Below are 25885 nucleotides of genomic sequence, written 5' to 3' on the forward strand. Positions count from 1 at the left end.
AGACAGAATGCGTGTCTTCGTGACATTACATAGGTCATTTGCTATCATAGCAAAAGGCTATTTCGAATTATCGGTAGTGAAAGAAAGCACTGAACGAGAGATTAAAGAAATGCAATTAAAGAAATGCAATAAGTAAATTTGTAACAAGCAATTTTCAATGATATTGAGATTATACAACGAGAAAATGACTCTTAAGGCTAACTTCGATGAGAAAAATTGAACTTTTCATGAATTTTTGAATAAAATTTAGTTCTGTTCTGTGTTGTCTTGTTTTTAATAATGTCTAACAGATACCTTTTCAACCAAAAAATTTTTCTACAAAGACAAAAAGCATGTAGCGCACCAAAACTCAATAGTGGTGTATTTTTTAAGAAACCGTGCCCTTTTCTCCTTCGTCTTTTGCTTTGATTGACTGAGTCCGCAGTTTACCACTTCAAATAGACATAAGCATCGAAACAGGAAAATTTTGTCCTCTGGCCCTCTGTTTACTTTGGATTTGATTGTAGACTGGAGCAAGAAATTGCTGAGGTAAATCAAACTTTTATTCTTTTTAACCTTTTTTGAATTTTGTATCAATGTCCAGAAGTTTGCTTTCTGAAGACAAATACAGCAAGTTGTTTACGATGTGCATCGTTCTATAACATGGCTGCCATCACTGGCGGATTAACCAATACTAAGGCAGCGGGCCCAAGATATTTTAGGATTATCTTCAGACAGATACCTTTTAAACCAAAAGTCTTTCTACAACGACAAAAATCATGTAGCACACCAAAACTCAACAGTTGTGCTTCTTTTAAGAAACCGTGCCTTTTTTCCTTCACCTTTTGTTTTGATTGACTGATTCTGCAGTACAGCAATTGGATAGATAGACGTAAATATCGAAACAGGAAAATGTTGTCCTCTGTTTACTTAAGCTCTGATTGTAGACGACTGAAGTAAGTAATTGCTGATGTAAATCAAACTTTTATTCTTTTAACTTTTTGGCATTTTGTATAAATGTGCATAAGTTTGCGTTCTGAAGACAAATACAGCAAGATTTTTTACAATGGGCATCGATCTATAACAAGGCTGCCATCACTGGTGGATTAACCAATACTAAAGCCGGGGGTCTGAGATATTTTAGGACCGACTTCTGCCAAGAAAAAGATTTTCATTTTATAATAAAGCATTAATGTCATGAACGCATACTGCAAAAACTTGAAGATTCAAGTTTAGATGCACCGATGTCTTGGGATACGCGACAACTACAAATTAAGATAACTTGATTATCAAACAATGTTTGCACAATAACACGCCCTATATCAACTTTTTCGAGTTATTTCGATTTCGAGTTATAAAGCTGCAATGATTGAACTAACGTAGCATAGTAATGATAGAAAATTTGTCTGTTTTGCCTGGGATCCTTGGCTCTTAATCGATGTTGTCAGGCACGTAAATACTGGGGGTATGGGGGGTGTGACCCCTCCCCCAATCTTTCATCCGGTCAAAAAATTTGAAGACAGTCGAAAAGTTTAAAGCTGTTGGTAGAAAGCTAGGTTAATCTGAGAAAATTTGAATCATTTGTGAAAATTGAAGTTTTGACTCATATGACCTTGTGAACTGTAGCTCTAAGAGAAGCATAAGAAAGGTATAAGTTCAAAAAAAAATAGTTGTGTGGTAAAAGGCAGTCTTAAAAAGAATGAGAGGCGACGCAATCCAGAAAAAACGAATCTTGTATGAATATGCAAGATTTCTCAACTATATTCGTCGTAATGGGGATGTGATAATCATTCCATCAAATTGCTTCTAAAAACGGGATACGAAATAGAACTTTATAAATAATATTTATAAGTAATGCTTAAAGAAGCGCAGTACATTCCCCATGACTTGTCAAGAACTTTCTCCGTTCGAGATCGACCGATGAAACATAGGTCGGAATATTCATGGTGGAGAGCTTGGGGCTTCAGCCCCCCTCTTTTTGCAAAAATGCATTTTTAAGCAAATAAAAAGAGTAAAGGAAAGATATTAAGAAAAGAATCATCCGACAAATCCTTTAGTTGCTTAATTTCCAAGGAATACGCCAAGGTCTATGGGGCCTCATAAAGTAATGAATTCAATTTTAAGACTGTGATTCATCAAACGTAATAAGAGCATGCCTTAAAAATAACAAAATGCTTTAAACGATTGCAAAAAAATACCTGCAAGAAGTATTTTGAAGTGTGTTTTAAGCTAATCTAAAAAGCGTGGTTGTGAAAATTTTCTGCTGGCTTCGCTCGCAGGGAAGCAACTTCTTTCGAATATCCCTAAGGCCTCCGCCAACCTCCCACCGGCCCCTTCAAACGTACCGCTAGCATAATGAGTGCCCCATAAAATGATAGGCATAAAATATCGTGAAGCTTTTTAGTGCGTTTTAAAAAAAAATTCTATCAAATTGAGCGCTCCCCCCCCCCCCTCACTTTGAATTTTTTGGCTCCGCCCCTGTGAAAGACTAAACGACCTCATGATTCTTTCTTGCGAGAAAGACATTTTGGACAACGTAAATTTAGATAAGATAGTGAAGCAATGGGCAAGTCGTAGAAGGAGAAAAATTAACACCTGATTTTTGGACTACGTATGTTTTGATGCATTTATTAAACTAACAGTCTTTATGTTCGATCTTCCAAATTTACGAAATCTAGAAACTTTATCATACAGCTGAATAATTATTTATGAGACAATGTATAAGGTTTTGTTGGTAAAAGACTATTAAAGTTTAGGCCCTCATACAAAATTAGAATTGACCTTTGTCAGTCGGAAATTTTGAGCCCTTCACCCCTCCAAAAATATCTGCAAATTTACGTCCCTGGATGTTGTATATATCACAAACCCATTTTGATGAGAAACATTCAGTGTTCCGTATACTATAAATCAATATTTTGCCACAATATCAATATTATTGTAAAAATTTCCTTCAGAAAGTGAAAAAAAGAGCCTTCTGTCAGTTGTTAGGGTCTGAGATTGTTGTATTCAGCGTACTCTCGTCACCAATTTCTGAAATTTTTTAGCACCCCCACTATCAACAGCCCCTGCTTCAAACTTGCTTTGGAACCGCCCCTGCGTCCAAAAGTATGATTTTAACATTAAGTAACCAAAAGTAAGTTTTTTTGATCAATTTTCTAGAAATTAATGGCTCACTTAGCCAAGCAAAGTCAGATGTTTTTTTGATCGTTAGATATGAACTGGCCAAAGTAGGAAAATGCAACCACTGTATAAGCAACAAAAAGATGCTTTACTCCCAAATACAAAATAAAGTTTTCAGATGAATTGCTTCGCAAAATTGTAAATCTGCTTATAAGAGATACAACAGAGAAGACTAGAGTTCAACTTCAACGTTTAAACTGATGCATTAAACTGTTTTTGTCATCTCCATCAGGGGGTCACTTGAAAGGTGTATGGGGGTGGTTTACCCCCAACCACGAAGATTGGGCTTTCTCGAAGAGCAAAACTGACTTTGGCAGGGCAAATTTTTTCTCTAAATGGATTTTACTTGATGTTCTTTTTATAAAACTGTAGCGAAAAAGTATTTTATGCTTGGAAATTGTTTGTTCTAAAAGTAGCACGAGAAAGACTGCCATGCCAGTGACACGAAAAAGTGATTGCCCAGGGGCGGATCCAGAGGGGTGCGAAAGGGGCTCGAGCACCCCTCAGATTTGAGGAAAAACTTTTTGGGGATTAAAGCTTATTCTATCGCAATTTTGTTTATAATTATTTAAACCATTTATTATCTCTTTTACCGAGAAGTATGCACATCTCCTGAAATTGTTATATCCGCTTCAATGCCCCGTCTCACAACTGTTCAACATTGTTATTTCAGTCCATGCATTGAAGTGGTATCAAACTCCCCCTGGTTGTACTGTATAGCATTCTACAGACTCGGAAAGCATTGTCTCCTCTTATAACCAGCCACTTGAGGAACCCGTGGCCTGTAAATTATACGATTTTCTGCACCCGTGGAAGTGAATCTAGCCAATCACGGTGCCAGGTCGAGGGGTTCTAAACTTTGGCGCGAGAACCCATGGGTTTCAAAATCCAAAACATCAAAGAATACCGACCAAACCAGGGGGAGTTTCTTCGCTTCAAACTACAGTCAAATGTATAGTGGTTTTATGACCAGGGGGAGTTAAGCTTGAACAGGGGGAGTTGAGGTTGACCAGGGGGAGTTGAATTATGATACAGCACGCGACGAATGCTTAGGTGAAGTGCAAATTTGCAATAGGTTTTCGTAGGTCTTTTGACTATCTTTACCTGGTGCTCGATGCTGTAACGGCAGAACTTGTAAACGCTTTGGTTTATATAACAGAACGGTTTCAAGTTTCAACTCCGTGTTTCACGTCTTATTCATAGACCATGAGGTATGATTTATATTCAGAGGATAAAGCTTGCCCGAGCCCTTGTTATTCTTTTGTTAATCATTCAAGAACTACATACAAAACATCTCAAAAACTTGCCCATAGTATTCTTGACCAAAAGGGGTTTTCTTCTTATTCCTGCTTACATTCCTACGAATACTTTTTTCTCTAAAGATTTCAAATTCATAAAAATACTCAAACCGGCAGGCCCATAGCGAAACGTTCAGGGCCTCATTTGAGCTATGAAACACATCTGAATTTGCCAATCCACCAACCAACCATAACCTCGTTTAAGAAGAATAAGTAACCTGAAATGAGGTAACAGTATATGGAGGCGCGGGAACACTGGGCGGGAAATCGAAAATCATGGCGACTACAGAAATGGAGCCTGAAATTAGGAATACTAGCGGCAGAGTATGTATGATTTTTTTATATCTTTGAAATTCATTTTATGTAATGAAAATCAGCCTGAGCTATTTGAACATTCAAATCAAGAATATTTTCTTCAAGATTTGCATCCTTTGTAAACTGTGCACTCCAAACTGGAGGTAGGGGTACTCCAATTATGGCCTAACAGGGGGCCCCAGTCAGGGTCAAAGAGAGCGAACGCTAAAATTTAAAAAAATTACCCTCAAATGGTAGTATTTGTTGACAGTAACCCTCAAATGGTAGCATAAAAACAAATGGTAGCATGAAATTATTATGTCATTGGTAGCATCCATTTCTTTGTGCTCCCCCCTGGTCCTTTTTGACAAATTTCTTCACAACTGACTGGTATTGTTGTTTCCGGAAAAATAAAATCTTGTTCATTATCTATAATAAATGGCAATTGAGCAGTTGAGTTCTTACCAAAAATGGGCCATTTGGTAGCAATTTGGGAAGACCCTCAAACCAACTGGACCCCCTTTTAGGCCTTAATGGGAAAAACCCACGTAATTTTTTTAAATATAGCCCAAATTAGGCTGAAAATGGTACATTTTCACTGTTTCTCTGAGTTTCATGCTTGTGCACTCATCAGACAGACTAAGATATTTATCATTGTTATTTCATCCCATCTGCCTATACGTTTTGGAAACCTCTTCATATGATGAAAACAAACCTGGAAATTACCGATTATGATCCATTTTGGAAAACCTCAAAAGAAGAGAAAGGTTTTTCAGATATTTCTTTTAAATCCCAAGTATACAGTTTGGAGAGTGTGGTTTTTTGGATGAGCCTTACAATGAATCAGAGTAAACCTAATGCACTATTAGGGATTTAGGCATGACGAATGTTAAGTCCAGGAGAAAGATGAGAACCATTTCCCCATATGAAAGAAATAATTTGTTAAATTCGGGTGATTAGGGTCAAGAGCCTAGATGTTAAAAACTGAAATCCTTTTTTGCAATTAAGTGTCAACCTATTTCAATTGAGAGTAAATGAGAGTATAATAAACAGCAGATGTAAATCAATGTGTTGAACATTGATGTGTCATAATGTGTGGTAAAATACAAGAAGAAATTGTGGCAATTGTATCTTGATAGGAAAGAATTTACTGTATGCATTTTGGCTGAATTAAACAAGTTGCTTGGTATTGATAACACACAGGTTTAAAGGCTCATTCAACTGGGACCAGCCCTCCAGTTTGTAAATATATATGAGATTTCAATCCTTACAGGCTTATTATTTTTTCTGATAGTAACAAACCCTTGTATGTTACTGAGTTTCACAATATTTCAGCAAAGTTGCTGGATAAGCCATCAAGTTTCAGAAATTTCATTGTCTTGAGCCAAGTCCACAGATGTTTCCACAGAAATTTCTTTGTTCACAGATGGCTTTGTCCATGAAACCTTTTTCAAATTGAGAATGCTTTTAATGGAAGTTTCTTTGGGACCAGTAGTTGCACTCACAAAACTGTACAAGGCTAAGTTTGGTTGTACAATAAATAAGTTCTACTATAACTAAATTTGATATGTTTAGTCATTCATTGGTGATTCATGTAAATGAAAATTCTGATTTGATAGTAATTTGCACTGAATAAAATATTCTCTTAGAAAATTCGTGGTCCTGGCAGAAATGCATTTATCAAAAGTGCAGCTGAACGGAAGCAAGCAGACAAACGCTACTGTAAAAGCATTCAAAGAAAGGTGAGAAACTACTTCTCAGATTTTTCATTAACAACAAGCACATAAATCTTTATTGTCAATTTAAATGACAATATTTGTAATCCTTATAATATTAATTTGTATTTTTTCCTAGATAATTTGTTCATTTAAAAAAAAACATGTGCACAGGATTCATAAATCCATATTCTTTTTTGTAGCTTGAAAAATGGTTGAAAACAACTGGTCTTCCTGCTGTTTTGTTGACCTTCCATAAAGATAAAGATGGGAAGCTTCATGTTTTGCATTTAGGTAAATGTTGTTTGATGTCATTCATGCTTTAATAAACAGTGATTCTTCTCATATATAACATAATGTGCACCATATTACCTTTTTAGGAGATCCTGCTTTTGCAGGATTTGCACAGAATCAGACCGTGAAAACGGAATTTCAAAGAGTGGCTCTTAATGTGATGAAAAGAAACTCTTTCCAACAGATTAATAGAAAAAGTAAAAAACAGAAACAAGGTAAGTTATTTGCATTGCAACTTACCTGGATTTTTATCAGAAAGTTTATCTTAATTCATGATTCCAACAAACAGTGCTGCATAAATAAGCATTCTTCTTTGAAACAGTATACTTTTTGTACTACATTAGATTTTAAGAGATCTTTTTGACTTAAGTTTGTCAGTTGAATTGTTTGAAGTAAGTATTTGTAATATATGTTAATGAAAGAATTTGCCTCAAGAGGCCTGGCCATAAGAGTTTTAATAGGGAAGCAGTAAGCAGCTCTCTTAGTAATTCCAGGTGAGCTATTTGTAGATAGGAAAATAATAGAAACAAAGGAAAAATTAATTTCAAGAAGAGCAATGTACTTTTTAGAATAATTCAGGAGAGGAATTTGTAGCTCCCCTCCAGCATTTGAGGAGAGCCTGGAGGGGAGCGAGAGCTATGGCTATCATCGAATGGTCAGGCCTGCCTTATTTTGTACCTGTTTCTATGTCATTATTGTAACTTTTCTGAGGTTTTCTGGAAGTGAAACTTTAAATCAGACCTAGCACTGTATTGATTGTTTTTTATGACAATTATTTTATGCTTTTAGTAATCAATCAATTCGTCGTTGAGACTATTGAAAAAAATAGCCTCCAGTCACTCCAAAATGAATTTGCAATAAATGATAAGAGAAAATTGATTACCCAGGCAGTTCTTGGAAATTGTAAGTATAATGTTTATTTTTAATTTTTTTATTTTGCTAAAGAATGGTCATTATCCCTTTATACTGTTTTCGCATTTTCTGGGAAGATGATAGGTCTCTTTAAAAGCCAGACTGTTTATAAAAAATAATAATTTTGGTAGAAGTAGAAGTGCTCAAATTCATTCATTGTACTGAACTTTTGAAGACTTTAATCATAAATACTTCATGTGTATGCTTGTGAAAATGTTTTTTACTATTTTTTTAGCAAAACATAAGTACGCCAATCAATTTCTATTTCAAATTGAATCATTCCAAATGTACCCATGTACCAAATGTACCAAATTTTTGTGTATGTGGGCATATTTTTTTGTATTTATAAAGGTGAAATGAAAAAACACATGTGGCAGGAGAAGTACAAACCAGTTTGGTGGCCAGAACACGTTCCATTCGTGTCCCCAAATTCTGGTTCCAGAGAAACTAAGAGACCGATTGTGGCAATTTTAGATGTTATCCTGGAATCATTATTCTCCTATGTCAGGAAAAGCGAAGTTTCAGCCACGGAAGACTGTGATGACGAGATGGGTGCGAGAGAGGAAGACACCACAACATTTAACGAGAGTGACGAGAAAATGGATGAAGAGGAGAGAATGGATGAAGAGGTAGCAGAGGAACAGACAAAGTCCGATGAAGCAGCCAGCGGAGTGGAAGAACAGGAGAGACATTTACGTGATGGTGAAGCATGCCAAGAGCACAACGAAGATATCAGTGCTGCGTCGGAAGAATTGGGGCGAACTAGGAAAAGGGAAGACAAAACAAGGTTATCAATAAGGGAAAAAGCATCCTTGCAATTTTACAAAGAAGCGGTTAAGGTGTGATACTTTCTTATTAAATTTCAATGCGTCCCTTTTTTGTAGATCCGTTATCCTTCATTTAAAAGCCAAAGTAAAATGAAATATTTTTGTTTTAATTTTTGTTCATTTTATTTTTGTTTGATAACTCGGGGTGCAAAAATGTAGTGTATTTTACACAATTTCTGGAGCTTTTGTGCTTGCGTCTGCTTAGCGAACATGGTAATCTTGATCCTTTATTTACTCTCTTTCAGAATTACAGTTGGAGTCCAGAAAATTGTGAAGATTTTCTCGAGACATTCAAGGGGTGTTCGAAGTTGCTACTGCGCGAGTATGTACGACTTCTACCTACAGAGCATGCTAAGCCAATCGAATCGCATGTCAGTCGCAAGCAAATAGAACAATGGTAACTATTGTTAAAAACTTCAAATATACATACCGAGGAGAGAGAAGTCCTGTTTTTAAGACCTAATTCGTAGTACATCTCTCAGATATATTTGTATATCAATCTTCTCACCATCACAAAAGCAACTTGTTGACAGACTATGTTAGTTCATTCTCTAACTATTTCACTGGTTTTAAAGGGTTGTCTTCAGGATAGTTTTTTGACGCTTTGTTTTGCTTGACTGGAGAAATTGTTAAGGAGCTAGTCCTCGAGGTTTTTTAGGATATAGTGGATGTGTACGGATCTGCTGTTTTTGGATCGCCCTAGACAATTGCAACAAGCAAATTGTTAGTTTTGGGTACTTTTATGCTTTGTTAATGGTGTCATTCTTGTCAACTTTTTCTAATTATGTTCTGAAGGTATCGCAATTATGTCCCACCGCAACTTCTTGAAACTGGAAGGGAACCAATCAAGGTTAGAGCAGATGGTACCTGCTTGTATCGATCTGTCTCAACAGCATTATTCGGCGATGAGAATAATTGGTGTTGGATTAAGCTCTCTGCTTTGCGATATGGTTTGCTGCATGAGCAAGAGGTTATGCAAAAGGTAAGTGTTGTTGTCGTCGTGCATTACAATCATCCGTCAGTTTTCCTGCCAGCTATTGTTAGGAAATTCTAACTGCATTGATGCCAGAGTTAACACCACCTTAACCGTGTATCAGATCCAGACAGAAGTTCTGCTCTTCTTTAGCATGTCTGATTTACACCGGTTCTTGCCTTCTGCAGCTTTTGGATTTACAAATTGATGTCAGCCTGTTGCGCTACATAATTACAACCGATGATATTGCCGACAAATTCGCGCGCATTGAGGATGAAAATGAGAGGCTCCTGAAATGTGTAAGAGAGGAGACCCTTCGCACTGCTGACAAGTATAGATATGCAAGTAAGAGAGAGAATAATGTTACCGCTTCTTATTTGCAATTAAGCGATTCCTCATTCGTGAAATTGCTTGGTGTATTTTACATTACTTTTTCTTGGAGGAATAATAGCAGCACGTAACAGATCCAGAAATTTTACTGACAATGAAATTGCTCATGCCGTTTTATGCTCTGAGGAGTGTCAGACGAAAAAGCTTTTAGCCAATATGTTATAAAATGTTTGCTTTTTTCAAAGCCATTTTCAAGTTCTGTACCGCCAAAAAATTGTTCACAATTATATATGTCTTCAGTATGATAGCCAATGCCGATTGAACTTATTTTACTTGTAATTCCTGGTGTGGCTGATTTTATTAATCACTGGTGTCCCTGATTTTATTACAGTGGTGGATATTTTGTCAACTGCAATAAAGAGGTGTGTACATGAATGATGTTGACTAATTTTAACTGTATTTTCAGAATGTATTACTTGTTTCATTACAGCCTTGCTTCACTTGTTCTTGATTGCTGGTGCCTTTGACGTAAATGTTCATTCCTTCTCACCTCAAAGTGAACTAAGGCGGATTATTTATCAAGGAGATGATTGTGGTGATGTCTTCTTACTGTGGGTTCCAACAACAGTTGGAAGATCAGTTAACCACATTGTTCCTTTGGTGGTTCCTGAAAGGGATGAGGCAAATTGTTTTTCCGACAACTGCGGTTTAGGATCATTTTGCATCAAGGCCTTTGATGATGTGGATGAAGAGACATCTGAAGTGCGCTGCGAATTATGCCTCAGGACGTTTCACACTCGCTGTGCTGTAGTGTCAAACCTTGATACCGCTGATACCACCAAGTGGAGATGTTTTTGTCACTACAAACAAGAAAATTTGACCAGGTTTTTTAATTAATATCTCACGGCTTGATCATGGATAATAAAAATACTTAAGTGTAAAATCATTGGCTTGACATATATATTATTTTGTTTTGCTCTTTGCCTCTGTTTTTTGAGACTAAATCTTCATGGATGGATATTGCTCAAAATACTGCGAATATGCCTATTTAATGGGTCTGTTTCACTTTGGTAACATCGAATACAAGATATTTAGATACCTTCCATATTTTACTAATGCTATTTTAATTTATATTATGCTAGCTTTGATCTTAGACCTACATGCACCCTCTGCATTGGATTGTCAATTACCTCCTCAGTCTCATTTTATACTGTTATTATTTTTTACAGCTTATCCTGTTTTAGAAATGCGTTCCGATTAAAGCAAATTTTGTTGGAAAAGAAAGGAGACATTAGGGTCTGTATTTTGGCCTTTTTTCCATCGGTAGTAATATTATGCTATTTCGTGTGCAACAATTGTGCCAAGTTTGGTAAGACTCAGATTTGTTGGCTGTCAACGTCTTCATAGTCGCTCTAGTTTCACATGATATAATCACGTATATTTTATAAAATCATTTGATATGTACCGTTTTGAAGAACCAGTGATCCTTATAAAAATAATGAATAATACACTTTCCAATTATTTTAGAAATTCGTGAATGCCATTTCCAAAGGTACTGTTTATTCGGCAGTAATGAGACTTTTCTGTAAAGGCAAGTTCAGTGATTTACGTACTATTGGCCGTCGTCTCTGGATGCTCAACGATGAAACGGTAAGGTTCAGGAGCTGGCTTTTTTAAATTTCTATATTCATAAATATTTTATCAGAGAAAAACCCCATATTTGCTAGCTACATTAACCTTCCTACTTTCAGTTCAAATTGGTTTACGGTGCTATTAGTGATAAACGCTGTTGAATCTTGTTTTAAACGCTGTTGAATCTTGGCTAAAATCTGTCGCCATTGGACAAGAGCAAGAAAACACCAACCCAAGGTTGGTGGAAAGTGAGGTTTTTCAAAGTTGTACATTTCAACAATAAAAGATTCAGGTGTTGAATATCTCGCGAATTGTCTCGATGTTATTAATTCGTTCATACGGAGCCAAAAATTCAGGATAATCATTTTTTTGTTGCATAAGCACAATAAATAGTCCGAAGAGTTTTTTCTAGGCTGAAGTATTGTCGCAAGATTTATACCGTCACAGCGTCCAAGTGGGAAAATTTAGGAACCTCGACGTCACAAAAAGGATAACACTGATAAATTCTGTCTTCATGCCAGAGGTCTGTCGATTTTTTTTGTATTTTGCTGGGTTTCCCTGTTGTATGTTGTAATACCCTGTAATGACAGCGTGACAAATTATTGTCTAAATTATCAAAACTACGAAGTCAAATGTTATGGAATTCATGATTAATTTCTGAGTTCATATCAACATCGATACAAAGTAAATTCTGAGAATTTATAACAAAAGTAACCCGTTGTCTCTTCATACCTCTTCACACATAACTTTATTTACAACAAAAAAACATCTTACTTTCTATTTTCAACCAGGTCATTGCATTCATTATACACAAAGAAAATATGGTTCCATTGGTGTATTCAAGAAAAGTCGTGTTTGAAGCAAATGAGGAAGTGTAAAGCATATTTAATTTTGACCTACTTACGTTGAACGATGAAAATAAAGAATTACCTCATTTTTAAAAATAAACAAGCGATACACCTCAATAAAAGTAAACAAGCCCTTTAAACTCAGTTTTACTTGAAATTAATTTATATTTTAATGCTGATTTATCAAACCTGACAGAAGCGAAGTATGATAGATTAAGATCAGTCATTAGCAGTTCCCAGGGGGGATCCCCATATTTTTCAAAGGAGACTCAATCTCCCTAGTCCCCTGACTTTGCACCTTTGTTGAACGATGGTCTTTAAGTAATGAACGCATTAAAAATTATTAGAATCTCAGTCTTCCTAATGCATCATTTTCTTATGCTCCGTGTGCAATGATTCTTCGTTTTCCCATGTATTTTAGAATTTCAAACCCGAAACTAAGATTTTTTGCAGATAACATTCTTTCAAAGCCGCATACACAAAAGCATCATCTGTTGGAAGCAAAATTGTTTATGAACTTTGTAGAACGTCACTAAAAACCTCCTAAAATTATAAATAAATTCCCGTAAAGTAGATTTTGCTGTGACCTTCTTTTGCCCTTGTCTCGTAGTTCATTATAATTTGCTCTTTATTTTTTGTAACTGTTCTGAAACTATTGTAATGGCATCCTGATTGGCGTCATTACAAGTGGAGACTCGTGGATATATTGTCTCTCTAAACTTCTAACTTTGAAGTTTTGAAAATACCCCATGGTAATAATCGCCTCTCAATTCTAATTTCGCTTCAAATCGCTGGTAATTTACAAGTCACAAGTAATTTAGTAACTATAGTTGTAATGTAGAAACAGTATAGATTTTTCTTCTTATGAAAGCTCCGAGAAATAACACTAATGTTCTTTATTGTGTCAGCGTATCTTCTATAGCCTTTAATCCAATATAAGATTCTTTAATGTGAGGTTTAAGCAATACGTGCACCAGCCATTGGTTATAAAAAGGTCAAATTTTGCCAAAAATTCAACCAACTATGAGTAAACAGATGTTGAGGGATAATTAATCCAAGTAGGAAGTTACAAAGATTTGAAATGTTACAAATCATTTTAATAAACAAAAAATACCAGAAACATTGCGTTCTAATACGTGCACCAGCCATTGGTTATAAAAAGGTCAAATTTTGCCAAAAATTCAACCAACTATGAGTAAACAGATGTTGAGGGATAATTAATCCAAGTAGGAAGTTACAAAGATTTGAAATGTTACAAATCATTTTAATAAACAAAAAATACCAGAAACATTGCATTCTAATACGTGCACCAGCCATTGGTTATAAAAAGGTCAAATTTTGCCAAAAATTCAACCAACTATGAGTAAACAGATGTTGAGGGATAATTAATCCAAGTAGGAAGTTACAAAGATTTGAAATGTTACAAATCATTTTAATAAACAAAAAATACCAGAAACATTGCGTTCTAATACGTGCACCAGCCATTGGTTATAAAAAGGTCAAATTTTGCCAAAAATTCAACCAACTATGAGTAAACAGATGTTGAGGGATAATTAATCCAAGTAGGAAGTTACAAAGATTTGAAATGTTACAAATCATTTTAATAAGCAAAAAATACCAGAAACATTGCGTTCTAATACGTGCACCAGCCATTGGTTACGAAAAGGTCAAATTTGGACTATTAGGAAACAGTTGTATTTTACGATTTAAAAGTTGGGTCACAGGCTTAAACGTGGGGGGAAGGGAAAATTTAACACCCATAACAAAATATTTTGTGAAAAGTTTTATTGTTTTGCAAAATAGAGTTGAATCAAGAAAAGAACATGGAAAAGGGTTAGCTGTTGTAGTTTCTTCCAGTTAACAGAATCTCTTAGTGTTATTGATAAACTGAAGTGTGGCATCCATACGAATTTTGTCGGCAAGTACATTTAATTCGGAGTTTCCATAGAGTATTACTTCACAAAGTGCCGTTGGTGGAATTTTGAAATTTTGAGTGCAGGAACTTCAGAAAGCTGACCAAAGAGCTAGTTCCACATTGTTTGCAGTGCTGAGGAAAGGGGGGTCAGGGGGGTCACTGACCCGGGGAGTCAGGGGGGTCAGGGGGGTCAATTTTGGAGCTATAGTCAGATTTTTCGGCAATTTCAGTTTCCATGGACATTGAAGCCAACGACCTAAGCCTGTTTTGGCCAACGGTAAAGCGAAGATAATACTTCATTTATAACAAAAGAAGGCAAAGTCAGAAACAACCTTGATGCAATGAAAAGATTGGGAAGTAAGCGTTGCAAATTCAAATGCTTAAGCCTGTTCAACAGCTGCAATAGTTGATGCTCCTTAGAAAAAGTGACTTCTCAGTGATGTTAGGAGATATGTCATCCTTTTATGCTTCGCAGAATTTGGCACTTTTTGCTAGGTTGAACCTTGTGTATAATCAAAGAATACTGAACACCTCCCATATCTCGCCAATTGACGTGAATCGCCTAAACATCTTTGCTGTAACACTATCAATAATGACAATGCCGACATTAAATTTGAATTCACCTAAGGCTTTTTTCTCAATTTCGCTTCAAGATAGAGATAAACTTGACTGAATTCTCTTGGTCTTTATATTTTTGTGACATCTAGCCCTTCGTCTACGCAAGCTTCTTCCAAGATCGAATCAACTAGTTTTTCTATTGAAATTGAAAGGTTGCATTCTGATTGCTAGATGTAAAATATTTCAAAGCATGTCCGTTTTGATCAAATTTAGTATTTAAGTGTTTTTCATTTCTTATGATTCTGTTAAATGAAAATCATTGCATATTTTATTGCCAAGAAATGTGCATGCATTATGACGATAGTATACCAGTAAATATTTAAACTATATTTAAATGACCAAAGAAGTAATAGCAACCATCGCAATTTTAGCATCCAAATAGCCGCAATTTTAGCAACCATCGTCTCAAAAATTTCCTCGGACCACTTGGAAGAGTCCGCCTCCCGTGTTCCTTGCTCTCTATCTTTCGTTTTGACCGGGTCCTATAAATGTCCTGATTGTTCGGAACAAACGGCAGTGCAGAAAAAAGTGCTTGTTGTCTTTTTCACCTGCGCCACAAACACACAAGGGGCTCAGGCAATCAAAGTTAAGTCTAAAACGGTGTGAATTTAAAGGACTGAATCGCAATCGAAGTTTGGCTAAGTATACTGTTTCTGTTCTTTGAGAATTTACAAAGACCGGTTCTTTGTGGGCCTTATTAAAGACAATAATTTGCGTTTGAATCCTGAAATTGACTTTGAAATCCTTATTGCACTGTCGAGGAGATTAAATTCATAAACTGTGTTAACAAATATTTATAAGAAAAAAATCTTTCCTATAAGCATTTGGGTCATTATTTTGTGGGTTTCGAATAAAGTAAGCAGGAGCTTAGCTAGTGGGGGGCGTAGGGGTGTGACACCCCCTCCATTTCTTCCTGAGTTTGTCAGTAAATTTTAGTTGGTGCAAAAAATTCCCTGGTTAATCGGCTAAATCGCCTATCTGTATGTGAAATAGCATCTAGATTGATTTTTGTCTAGATGTCTTTGTCGGTAAATTTTGCTACTCCTTACCCTCCATCCCCTAGTCTTGGGATCAAGCTGTGCCGCTAAATGTAAGGTATCGGTCGCTCAGAAGGAATTTCGTTAAACAGATTTCTGGTGTTTTGGGTTGTCTTAACAGGAAAAAATGTCAGTGCTTCTCATATCTGGGTAAAACTCGCGAACTTGATAAGGAACATCTTTAGAAACATGTTTTGAAAGGAATTTTATTGGGCCAGTGCCCCGCTCGCTTTTCTCTAACTGGAGACTGAAAGTTTGGTTTAGAATTTAAGATTACTCCAAGATTTTTCTGCTCTTTCCTTCTAGTGATAATCTGACTTCCTAGCTCAATTGACGGATGGAATGATTGCTGATTTTTGGAAGAGCAGATAACTTCTTCAGTTTTATCAATATTAAGTTCCATTCACTGTTCCGTAATAGTTGGTTGAATTTTTGGCAAAATTTGACCTTTTTATAACCAATGGCTGGTGCAAGTATTAAAACGCAATGTTTCTGGTATTTTTTGCTTATTAAAATGATTTGTAACATTTCAAATCTTTGTAACTTCCTACTTGGATTAATTATCCCTCAACATCTGTTTACTCATAGTTGGTTGAATTTTTGGCAAAATTTGACCTTTTTATAACCAATGGCTGGTGCACGTATTAAAACGCAATGTTTCTGGTATTTTTTGTTTATTAAAATGATTTGTAACATTTCAAATCTTTGTAACTTCCTACTTGGATTAATTATCCCTCAACATCTGTTTACTCATAGTTGGTTGAATTTTTGGCAAAATTTGACCTTTTTATAACCAATGGCTGGTGCAAGTATTAAAACGCAATGTTTCTGGTATTTTTTGCTTATTAAAATGATTTGTAACATTTCAAATCTTTGTAACTTCCTACTTGGATTAATTATCCCTCAACATCTGTTTACTCATAGTTGGTTGAATTTTTGGCAAAATTTGACCTTTTTATAACCAATGGCTGGTGCACGTATTAAAACGCAATGTTTCTGGTATTTTTTGTTTATTAAAATGATTTGTAACATTTCAAATCTTTGTAACTTCCTACTTGGATTAATTATCCCTCAACATCTGTTTACTCATAGTTGGTTGAATTTTTGGCAAAATTTGACCTTTTTATAACCAATGGCTGGTGCACGTATTAGAATGCAATGTTTCTGGTATTTTTTGTTTATTAAAATGATTTGTAACATTTCAAATCTTTGTAACTTCCTACTTGGATTAATTATCCCTCAACATCTGTTTACTCATAGTTGGTTGAATTTTTGGCAAAATTTGACCTTTTTATAACCAATGGCTGGTGCACGTATTAGAACGCTATGTTTCTGGTATTTTTTGTTTATTAAAATGATTTGTAACATTTCAAATCTTTGTAACTTCCTACTTGGATTAATTATCCCTCAACATCTGTTTACTCATAGTTGGTTGAATTTTTGGCAAAATTTGACCTTTTTATAACCAATGGCTGGTGCACGTATTAGAATGCAATGTTTCTGGTATTTTTTGTTTATTAAAATGATTTGTAACATTTCTAATCTTTGTAACTTCCTACTTGGATTAATTATCCCTCAACATCTGTTTACTCATAGTTAATTGAATTTTTGGCAAAATTTGACCTTTTTATAACCAATGGCTGGTGCACGTATTAGAACGCAATGTTTCTGGTATTTTTTGTTTATTAAAATGATTTGTAACATTTCAAATTTTTGTAACTTCCTACTTGGATTAATTATCCCTCAACATCTGTTTACTCATAGTTGGTTGAATTTTTGGCAAAATTTGACCTTTTTATAACCAATGACTGGTGCACGTATTGCTTAAACCTCACATTAAAGAATTTTATATTGGATTAAAGGCTATAGAAGATACGCTGACACAATAAAGAACATTAGTGTTATTTCTCGGAGCTTTCATAAGAAGAAAAATCTATACTGTTTCTACATTACAACTATAGTTACTAAATTACTTGTGACTTGTAAATTACCAGCGATTTGCAGCGAAATTAGAATTGAGAGGCGATTATTACCATGGGGTATTTTCAAAACTTCAAAGTCAGAAGTTTAGAGAGACAAAATATCCACGAGTCTCCACTTGTAATGACGCCAATCAGGATGCCATTACAATAGTTTCAGAACAGTTATAAAAAATAAAGAGCAAATTATAATGAACTACGAGACAAGGGCAAAAGAAGGTCACAGCAAAATCTACTTTACGGGAATTTATTGCTGGCTCTAGAGGAAAGGAAGAGATCTAGAGGGGTCTTCAAGTAACTGCTTTATAATAAATGCTTTTTTATAAAACAGTTAAACTAACATTTCGGGGATGTAGGTTTGATGTTACTATTAAATTAAACCAGGTTTAGATGTCGTGAAATGTGTTTATCGTTACACTTGTTTGAGTTATGAATTATAACTGCCGACAGTCAAGTTGCCGGGCACCATTGACAGTCCTGTTGTTTTACAGTAGTAGCATCGCTTGCCACAGCAACCTATTTCGATACCAGTTCGTTTCGGTACCACAAAAATAACTTACAATGGTTTATGAAGTTTTTTTTGTTCATGTAAGACAGCTGGCTCTTTAGGACTTTCAAGGTACTGTTTCGTTGTTCATTAATTTGAGTGTTTATCCCTTCAAACCGTGGATAACGAGATACATCGTAGCTCTCTGCGCATCCTGCCAGAACGAGATAGAATTGGAAAAGGCATTAGACATTGTCTGCTTATACGTACTAGCCAAACTACAATAGTAAGCAGATTTTGCATTCAATCCCGTAGCAATCTAGATTGTTTAATTATTCGTTTCAGACTAGTGTAGTTAGGAAAGTATCAAATCTTGTTAATTCGAGTTGCACAAATTAACAAAATATGAAGCACTTTGTAGCTATTACAATCATAGATGCAGTCCACAAAAAGAGCAGGCGGAAACGTATAATAACTACCAGTATGGTTCTTCCAATGAAATCGATCCACTAAAAACTTGCAGGTGCGAAAATATGACGGATCTCTATTTAAACAATATTGGTGCAGATTACAGCAGTTGTCATAAATGATTGCATCGGGAGCTAAAAACAACAGAAAAAAGTGTTTAAAAAGCAAAGCATTTGGACCCGAAAATTTTCTCACGGGTAAGCTTTTGATATCATCCATTATCTTGTTTTAAAGGAATAACTGCACATGTATATCGCAACATAACACTCCTGTCATAGAATATATAGCCTTTCTATAAAGGATTAAATGTCATAACTGTTTGGACATGGTTAGGTACAACATAATCTATGGAACAGATAACAAAAATACCTGACGGAAATCGTGTGCGTATGACAGTATAGGGTATATTCGGAGACTCCTGATGCTCCATGACTTGAAACCCATAACAAATCTCTGACATGAAACAAAACGCATGAAGGGAAATTTTGAAACATGACATCAAAAAATATTGATCAAATATAACGTCAGTTGATGTAGTTTGAGGCATATTAATATAAATTTCCCAAAGGGAAAAGTTGCAATGAATCAATATTTTCAAATAAAGGATAAACAGATTTAGCTTCAGGCAGCGAATATTCTAAAGGGCTTTTGCAATTAATTACTAATTTAATCTAATAAAACACGTCATTTGTTATAAAAGCGTAAGAAATTAAGAAATAAAAAGGCCATTTGAAAACAATTAACTTAGAAATATTAAGATTTCAAATGTTATATTCATATCAATGATATTGTTTCCTACCGTGTTCACAATATATCGTAAATATGCCCGGAAGAAGATTTGGATGCCCTTTGTATAATTTCGTGCAATTCTCTGCAGAAGATGGTTGCCGGTGATCTTTGACATAAACCCCTCGCTCGCAAAGCTTTGGCCATGAAGGAAAAAATGACAAATCGCTGTTTCCGACATTTCCCGCAACGGGACCTAGTGTATGTTGCGCTGTGGAGAAACATGACCACGCTCTGGCACTCAGTTCTTTAAAAAGCTGCATTAATCTGCTAGGAACAGAAACAGGGGGTAGCACTTTTAATACTGCAAATATCACAGGAGCACATTTTTGCAGCTGCATAAATGCTTCTGGGTTCTCTCTTATAACCATTCCTTCATCTAGCTTCTCCAACAAGGACTTCAACGTTTCAGAGCATGGAAAATAAGATGAAACAGGTGATACTGACGAAATACATCTAAAAAGAACCCATATCTCCTCATGAATATGCAGAGCACCACCGTAAAGCTGCTCAAAATAAACCAACAAATTGTACAAAACTTTGTGATTTTCATCAAGAAGCCTGTCCAATTCGAGGCGCTCTTCTAGCTCCAGTTGTCTACGTTTCGCGAACTTTCTTAATAGATTTCGTGCCTTGGGGTGGCGCATGAAGACTCTGTCGCTAAAATCAGTATAGTTAAAGAAATTTCAAGAAAACTTCTAAGGACAACAATTAAACTGTAAAGGAAACAAAGTAACATTGATTACGGGCCAAATATAAAAGAAAAACGCATGGAGATGTTTCAAACATAGCATGTTACGTAGAAAATTTCAATAAGATTCAATTAATGGTTTTGCTCCATAAAAGGATCCTTATTCTTATTGTAAAGTGTTATATACATTTACACGCTGTCCATTTTTGAAATATAGTATGATACTCAAAATGCTTAAAAATTCAAATTCATGTCTCAATTCAATGCAATAAGTCTTAAGCTAACCCAGATTAACTAGAATTCCAAACCAAATCCATCATATAAAACCATAACTTCACAGCATAAGAACAGGAAATGCAACAAAGCCGAAAACTTATCTTCCTTTGAGCCTTACTGTCTGTCTTTCATTCTCAATATTCACATCAACCTGTCTCGCATAATGTCGGCGAAACCCTAACGTTGTTGCGTCACAAATTACAACATTTGGGTATGGACCACAGATTTGGCACTGAAAACCGAACGTATAATCAATGTCTAATAATTCTAGGAATGAATACCAACTACATCTCCATTGTTGGTAATTCAAAAAAGGACCCTTTTCGTAGCCAGAGAACGATAAATTGCTTTTCCAAACTTCCAGGTAGCTGATAAGACTCTGGCTGTGAAGGAAGTAAAACTGATTTAATCAAAAATGTTTTTGTACTTTGCGATGTTGGAAAGGTATTGAATCATTCGAATTTGACACATCCGACACAAGAATAAAATATTTCATGAGTGTACGTAGTACGAATAACCATAACCAGTATCTCCACAGGATAAAGAGCCACCCTGTGGAGATACTAACAGAAATGCTATCTCATATCCAAACTTTCTAGCATCTCCATTCGTACCACATATTACATATTACATATTCTGCTGTAGGAACAAAACTTTGACTAACCCGGAGCTACTCCCATTTGTAATAGTTTTATTTTCTGAAAACAGGCTAGCCAGTTACAAATTTCCTATGCAATAGTGAGATTTGTAATTGTTGTAACTTGAATTCAAAATGAAAAGTTTCCATTATTATAATTATTTCTATGAGGGCAATGCATAAACTTTAATTATTCTGACTGATTGAGTCTGTAACATCTCAATGCTGTCAGCTGAAGAAGAGCGAATAACTCTGTTACAAAATCAATCCGCTTCCAGCAGCAGACTCACAACACGGTACTTTAATTCAAGAAGAATGTATCAGCCAACCTGTGTCCTTTCAAAAAATGCTGCATATAGTCTCGTAAAACGTCATGGGCAACAAGAAAATCTCCTTGGTTCAAAATTCCTTTTGCACCTCCATCAAAATCTGTCAAACGACCGCATTCGTGATTACTGCATTTGAAATAGGGTACTGAAAAGAAAAGAGCGAATAACTTCGTTACAACTGTGCAACACATACAGTTATTCTTAAAGTTACAAACAGGCGTTCCAACTTTATAAAAAAAACTAAGAGACCAATATCTTAGGGAAACCTCGCTGTTTCTAATAAAACTAAATAAATACTAAAGATATTGTGTTTTCTCCAGTTTTGGTACCATCGTTTTTTCATAATACGAAATAATTTCAATTGAGGCAACTCACCAGACACATTAAAGACATTCTTCAAGGTAAAGAGATTTTTCTTGTCATTATGCCAAAACGTTTCCTCTAGTAAGTCAGCATGACAAGAAAGGCAGTTGCCTTTTTCAACATCAGGGTACAATTTCAAATCATCTTTGTTTGTAGCATCAAACGTATTGTTTAAAAAGCCTTTGAAAATATCGACTTGTGACGGCAGAACTTTGTCAGAAATTGCACGCCTGGATATGGCAGATTTTGAGTACAGTCGTTGGAATGTTGAAGAAATCCTTTCATGAGAACTCAGCATTTCCAAAACAAACTCTGGTACCATGTCTGTTTCTTTCTTTATAAAGGCTTGTAAACAACGGACATGTGCACATGATCTATTCCCTTTCTCACAAAATGAGCAGAAAAATCCCCTTTTGTCCATTCCAACTACAGCAAACCCTAGATCAGGAGGCCTTATGCAAATCAGTGCATCATTGGAAAACGGTAATTCCACAATTTTCGGTCTCTCCTGAAAAGAAATACTGTCACCTAGTCGTACTGAAAAAGAAGTATACTAAAACAGAGGGGCTTGACAACATTCGTTTCCCTAGGAGGGTGCATTAAACATAAAATTGCAGGGTTTCTCACGTGTAAGAATTTTCATAACTTAAACATTTATTATCATTCATACTGCAATCAAGAAAATCTAACAATTATCACTTACTTCGGTTTTACATTGCATATAGTATTTACGAATTATAAAATCATCTTCATCAAACCTTCGTATACCAATGCTCTACAACAGCTTCTGTAAAAATAACAATAATCAGAGAAGTAATAATTAACCAACACATTCCCAATACGTGAAATTCAATTTTCTAGTTTTTACATTCAATTTCATAAAAGCATTCAGAAATGATCATTATTACTCAGAAATGGTCATTTGCCATGCAAAATCAAAATTAAACTATTCTGAAAAATATTCAATTGAAAATTTACTTATCGTCAGTAGGACTGTGAAAAATAACATCGCTTAAAAATAAACAAATGGTTTAAATTTGAGTGTATTCATTAAGTTACATAAACAGTTTTTAATTGGAATAGACAACAAATGTGACACAAAGAAAATTTCATTCTCAAATCCCTTTATGCCCAATTTCCTCCAAATTTGTCTCTTATTACTTTGCTTTAACCAAAAATGCAGTCTAAAAGCAAAAATTAACTTGTAATTTCATTATGCAATCCTATGTTTACCACAAATGGGAATCAAGTATTATCAGACATAACATACCATCCAAACAATTAGCAGCTGTTAACCCTTCTACTGCATCCCATGACTCTATGATACTCTTTAACACTTTAACATGCAAACAATATTTGTAGCTTTCATCAAACTGATGTTTGAAATCTGTGAAATGTTGATACTGAGAGTTAAAATGACATTAATAAAAACTTTGTTATAAATAAACTTGACCAATTCTAGATAATTGAGGTAAATAATCAACATTTAAAAATATCTGAATGCTATAAATTTAATCAATTACCATTATATTCCTGAAATATTTTACGTGAAAGTCCTTTTATAAGTTGCTGCAAAGAAACGGAACAACTGCAACTATATAGCCAGTGGACAGCGTCAAGAAATTCCACTGGAACTCTTTCCACAACACAGAATTTCTTTAGCTAGAAAGTAGGAATGACTGTTTTAGCTATAGCAGATGAAATCAATATTACATAAGTTGTTTTTCAACTCTTTAAGATAGAGTGTTGATTAAAAAACATACATTTCTGTCATGTTTGTTCATATGTTTGATTATTACAACTCAGAGCAATAACCACAAAACATATCAAACCATAAAATAAACATCACTAACAATACAGGCAATTTCAAAATAATTGATATGTTAACACTATGTTACACTGTGCACCAGAACATTGCGGCTTTATTCTACAATCAAACTTGAGTAATTTCCATGTAACTGTATGTGTAGTGTTGTTTACTGGAAAGTACTCATGAATTGCAATTGGTGGAAAGTATATCCAATATGAAAATCATAGCACTCCAATGACAATCCAATATTGTGTAACAAGGGCCTAAGATGCACAACAAAGTAATATTTTAATATACAAATTGGCAGGTAATAATCAAGAATTCAATGAAGCAAAAAATGTTTAACCTAGGTAAAATACAACCTTTAGGGTCTGTCTTTCCTCATCAAAGTCTTGGACCAAAAATTCTTTCTTACCATCAATTACCAGAATTGACTGGGCATGAAGAAGTTGAAATATATATGATTCTTCAACCATATCAATCTTAAAGTGAAAAAAATGATAATAAAAATCATACCAACCACATACTTGTATTAATGGAAGTCACTTGCTTCCCTGTGCATTCAGAATGTAACAAAGACAACATGCAGGACTGAATTTTAGAGATTCATTGCAAATCAGCTGCAAATTTTTAACAAGCTCATATCATACCGTATTAGCTGTTTTGTAACCACTTTCAATCACCACATTTTCATCAATCTCATTCATTGATACTCTATAATTATCTGAAAAATCAATTTGGAATGAACTGAACACAGTAATTTTCATATAGAAACTAAACTGGTGCAAAGGCAGGTGACGTTGTATAAGTTCAAAATGCTGTTTCAAATTAACAGAGAATAATTCAATCATTACTTTTAAATGTGACAGTCTTAACTAAAATCTTTACCAATGTTGAATTAAAGAATTAACTGTGTAAGGTTCATAATGGCTTTTTTTGTTATTTACATTGAATTTCCATTTTTGACTTCCTTGAAACTTATGTCATTTTAATCGAATAAAAAAACTGTATTTTAAGGAAAGCAACAGCTGTATCTTGACAGGTAAACAAAATGTGTTAAAATGGCTGCATGAAATGGGTTCTCTGCAATTTGAAACCGCAAAAAAAATATTTTTATTACCAAATACATATTACCAAATAACACATCTTCACATCAGGCACAGTGCAACCGACTAAAAATGGGTGGGCTGAGAAGGGTGCGACAAAAATGTTTTTGAGTCAACACCCTTAAAACATTTGCAAATGCCTTATTTAAAAAAATAATGCAGTGTAACACTTGTTTCCTTCAAACAGTCCGACTTAGAGAAGATAACAATTGCTATAAAAAATTGATTAACGAGATAAGATACCAAGAAAATGAACGAAAAGGGTCTCCAGTCAAGAAAAACTGGTTTTGTTTTTAAAATTTTTCTAACCTATTATTGCAAAAAAGTGCCGAGGGGCGCTTTAGCCCCTGCTAGCCCAATAATGGCTGCACGGTGCATATTTCACATATTACACTTATAAAGATACATTTTTTATAAATTATTATAAAAGATGACCTTCAAATTCATCCTCGGCAATAGACATGTTTGTATCTTCATCACCATCGTCACCAAGATCGATGTCTTGTTCTCCATTCTCACCATTGTCTGCTTCTTGACCACAGTTTCTGGCAACTTGAGCTTCTGTCAACGATATTCTGTTATTGTAGACTCGTCTCTTACTTCCTTTCCGATGAGGTCTTCTCCTGGTGGACAAGCGTAAGCCCGCGAACGTGGTATACATAGGCAGACCATCTCCTTTGAAGGACAGGACACTAATGTTCTCATGACTAGAAGTAGAAGATCCCGATGCCAAAGTATCAGAGCGTTGAAGGAAACTTAAATTATTAGCGTAAAATCCTTGCCCTATTCCAAGCTCTGGCCGTCCACTTAAAGAATTAACTCTGGGCTGAAAATTTTGTTCAGGAATACGGTCAAAATGGTCCGCCATTCCCACTGAAATTAGCATGAATGAGCCTCTTCTCGTCCCATTTATTTTACTATAACGAGGTTATGGTTGGTTGGTGGATTGGCAAATTCAGATGTGTTTTATTCCTGCTCATTTGTTTGGTTTGGTATCATATGTCAATGCATGCCATGCATGCTGTGTTTGAATCCCTGTGTTCAACTTTTGTACGACTTTTTTCTATTGTTCTATTGTCTCTAATGACGTGCACTGCACTT

General features: G+C 35.2%; 2 protein-coding genes across 4 annotated transcripts; one reads left to right on the plus strand and one right to left on the minus strand.

The window, feature by feature from the left end:
- Window positions 1-374: 374 nt before the first annotated feature.
- On the plus strand, window positions 375-14292 carry LOC148957183 (uncharacterized). The gene is made up of 14 exons (XM_089115656.1): window positions 375-4781; window positions 6401-6493; window positions 6670-6760; window positions 6847-6975; window positions 7550-7663; window positions 8024-8511; window positions 8745-8896; window positions 9295-9481; window positions 9661-9817; window positions 10293-10686; window positions 11032-11098; window positions 11330-11452; window positions 11847-11957; window positions 12226-14292. Exons 1-14 carry the CDS (start codon window positions 4734-4736, stop codon window positions 12310-12312), a joined length of 2241 nt encoding a protein of 746 aa, XP_088971782.1. The 5' UTR covers window positions 375-4733; the 3' UTR covers window positions 12313-14292.
- Window positions 10522-25765, minus strand: LOC135681910 (uncharacterized). Of its 3 annotated transcripts, XM_065196555.2 has the most exons (14): window positions 25220-25765; window positions 24329-24402; window positions 24041-24160; window positions 23392-23530; window positions 23139-23255; window positions 22627-22655; window positions 21881-22376; window positions 21506-21650; window positions 20641-20922; window positions 19586-20241; window positions 19156-19239; window positions 18798-18920; window positions 18392-18532; window positions 10522-10662 (listed from the first exon to the last, which is right to left on the minus strand). In XM_065196555.2, the coding sequence occupies exons 1-14, from the start codon at window positions 25668-25670 to the stop codon at window positions 10616-10618; spliced, it is 2904 nt and encodes a 967-aa protein (XP_065052627.2). In that variant the 5' UTR covers window positions 25671-25765; the 3' UTR covers window positions 10522-10615. The 3 variants fall into 3 exon arrangements, with proteins under 3 accessions (XP_065052627.2, XP_065052628.2, XP_065052629.2); XM_065196556.2 differs by lacking the exon at window positions 24041-24160; XM_065196557.2 differs by lacking the exon at window positions 18798-18920.
- Window positions 25766-25885: the final 120 nt, after the last annotated feature.

The sequence above is a fragment of the Rhopilema esculentum genome, unplaced genomic scaffold (assembly GCF_057945365.1).
Source record: "Rhopilema esculentum isolate cy_ngs unplaced genomic scaffold, ASM5794536v1 HiC_scaffold_36, whole genome shotgun sequence".
In the NCBI taxonomy this organism is placed as follows: Eukaryota; Metazoa; Cnidaria; class Scyphozoa; order Rhizostomeae; family Rhizostomatidae; genus Rhopilema; species Rhopilema esculentum.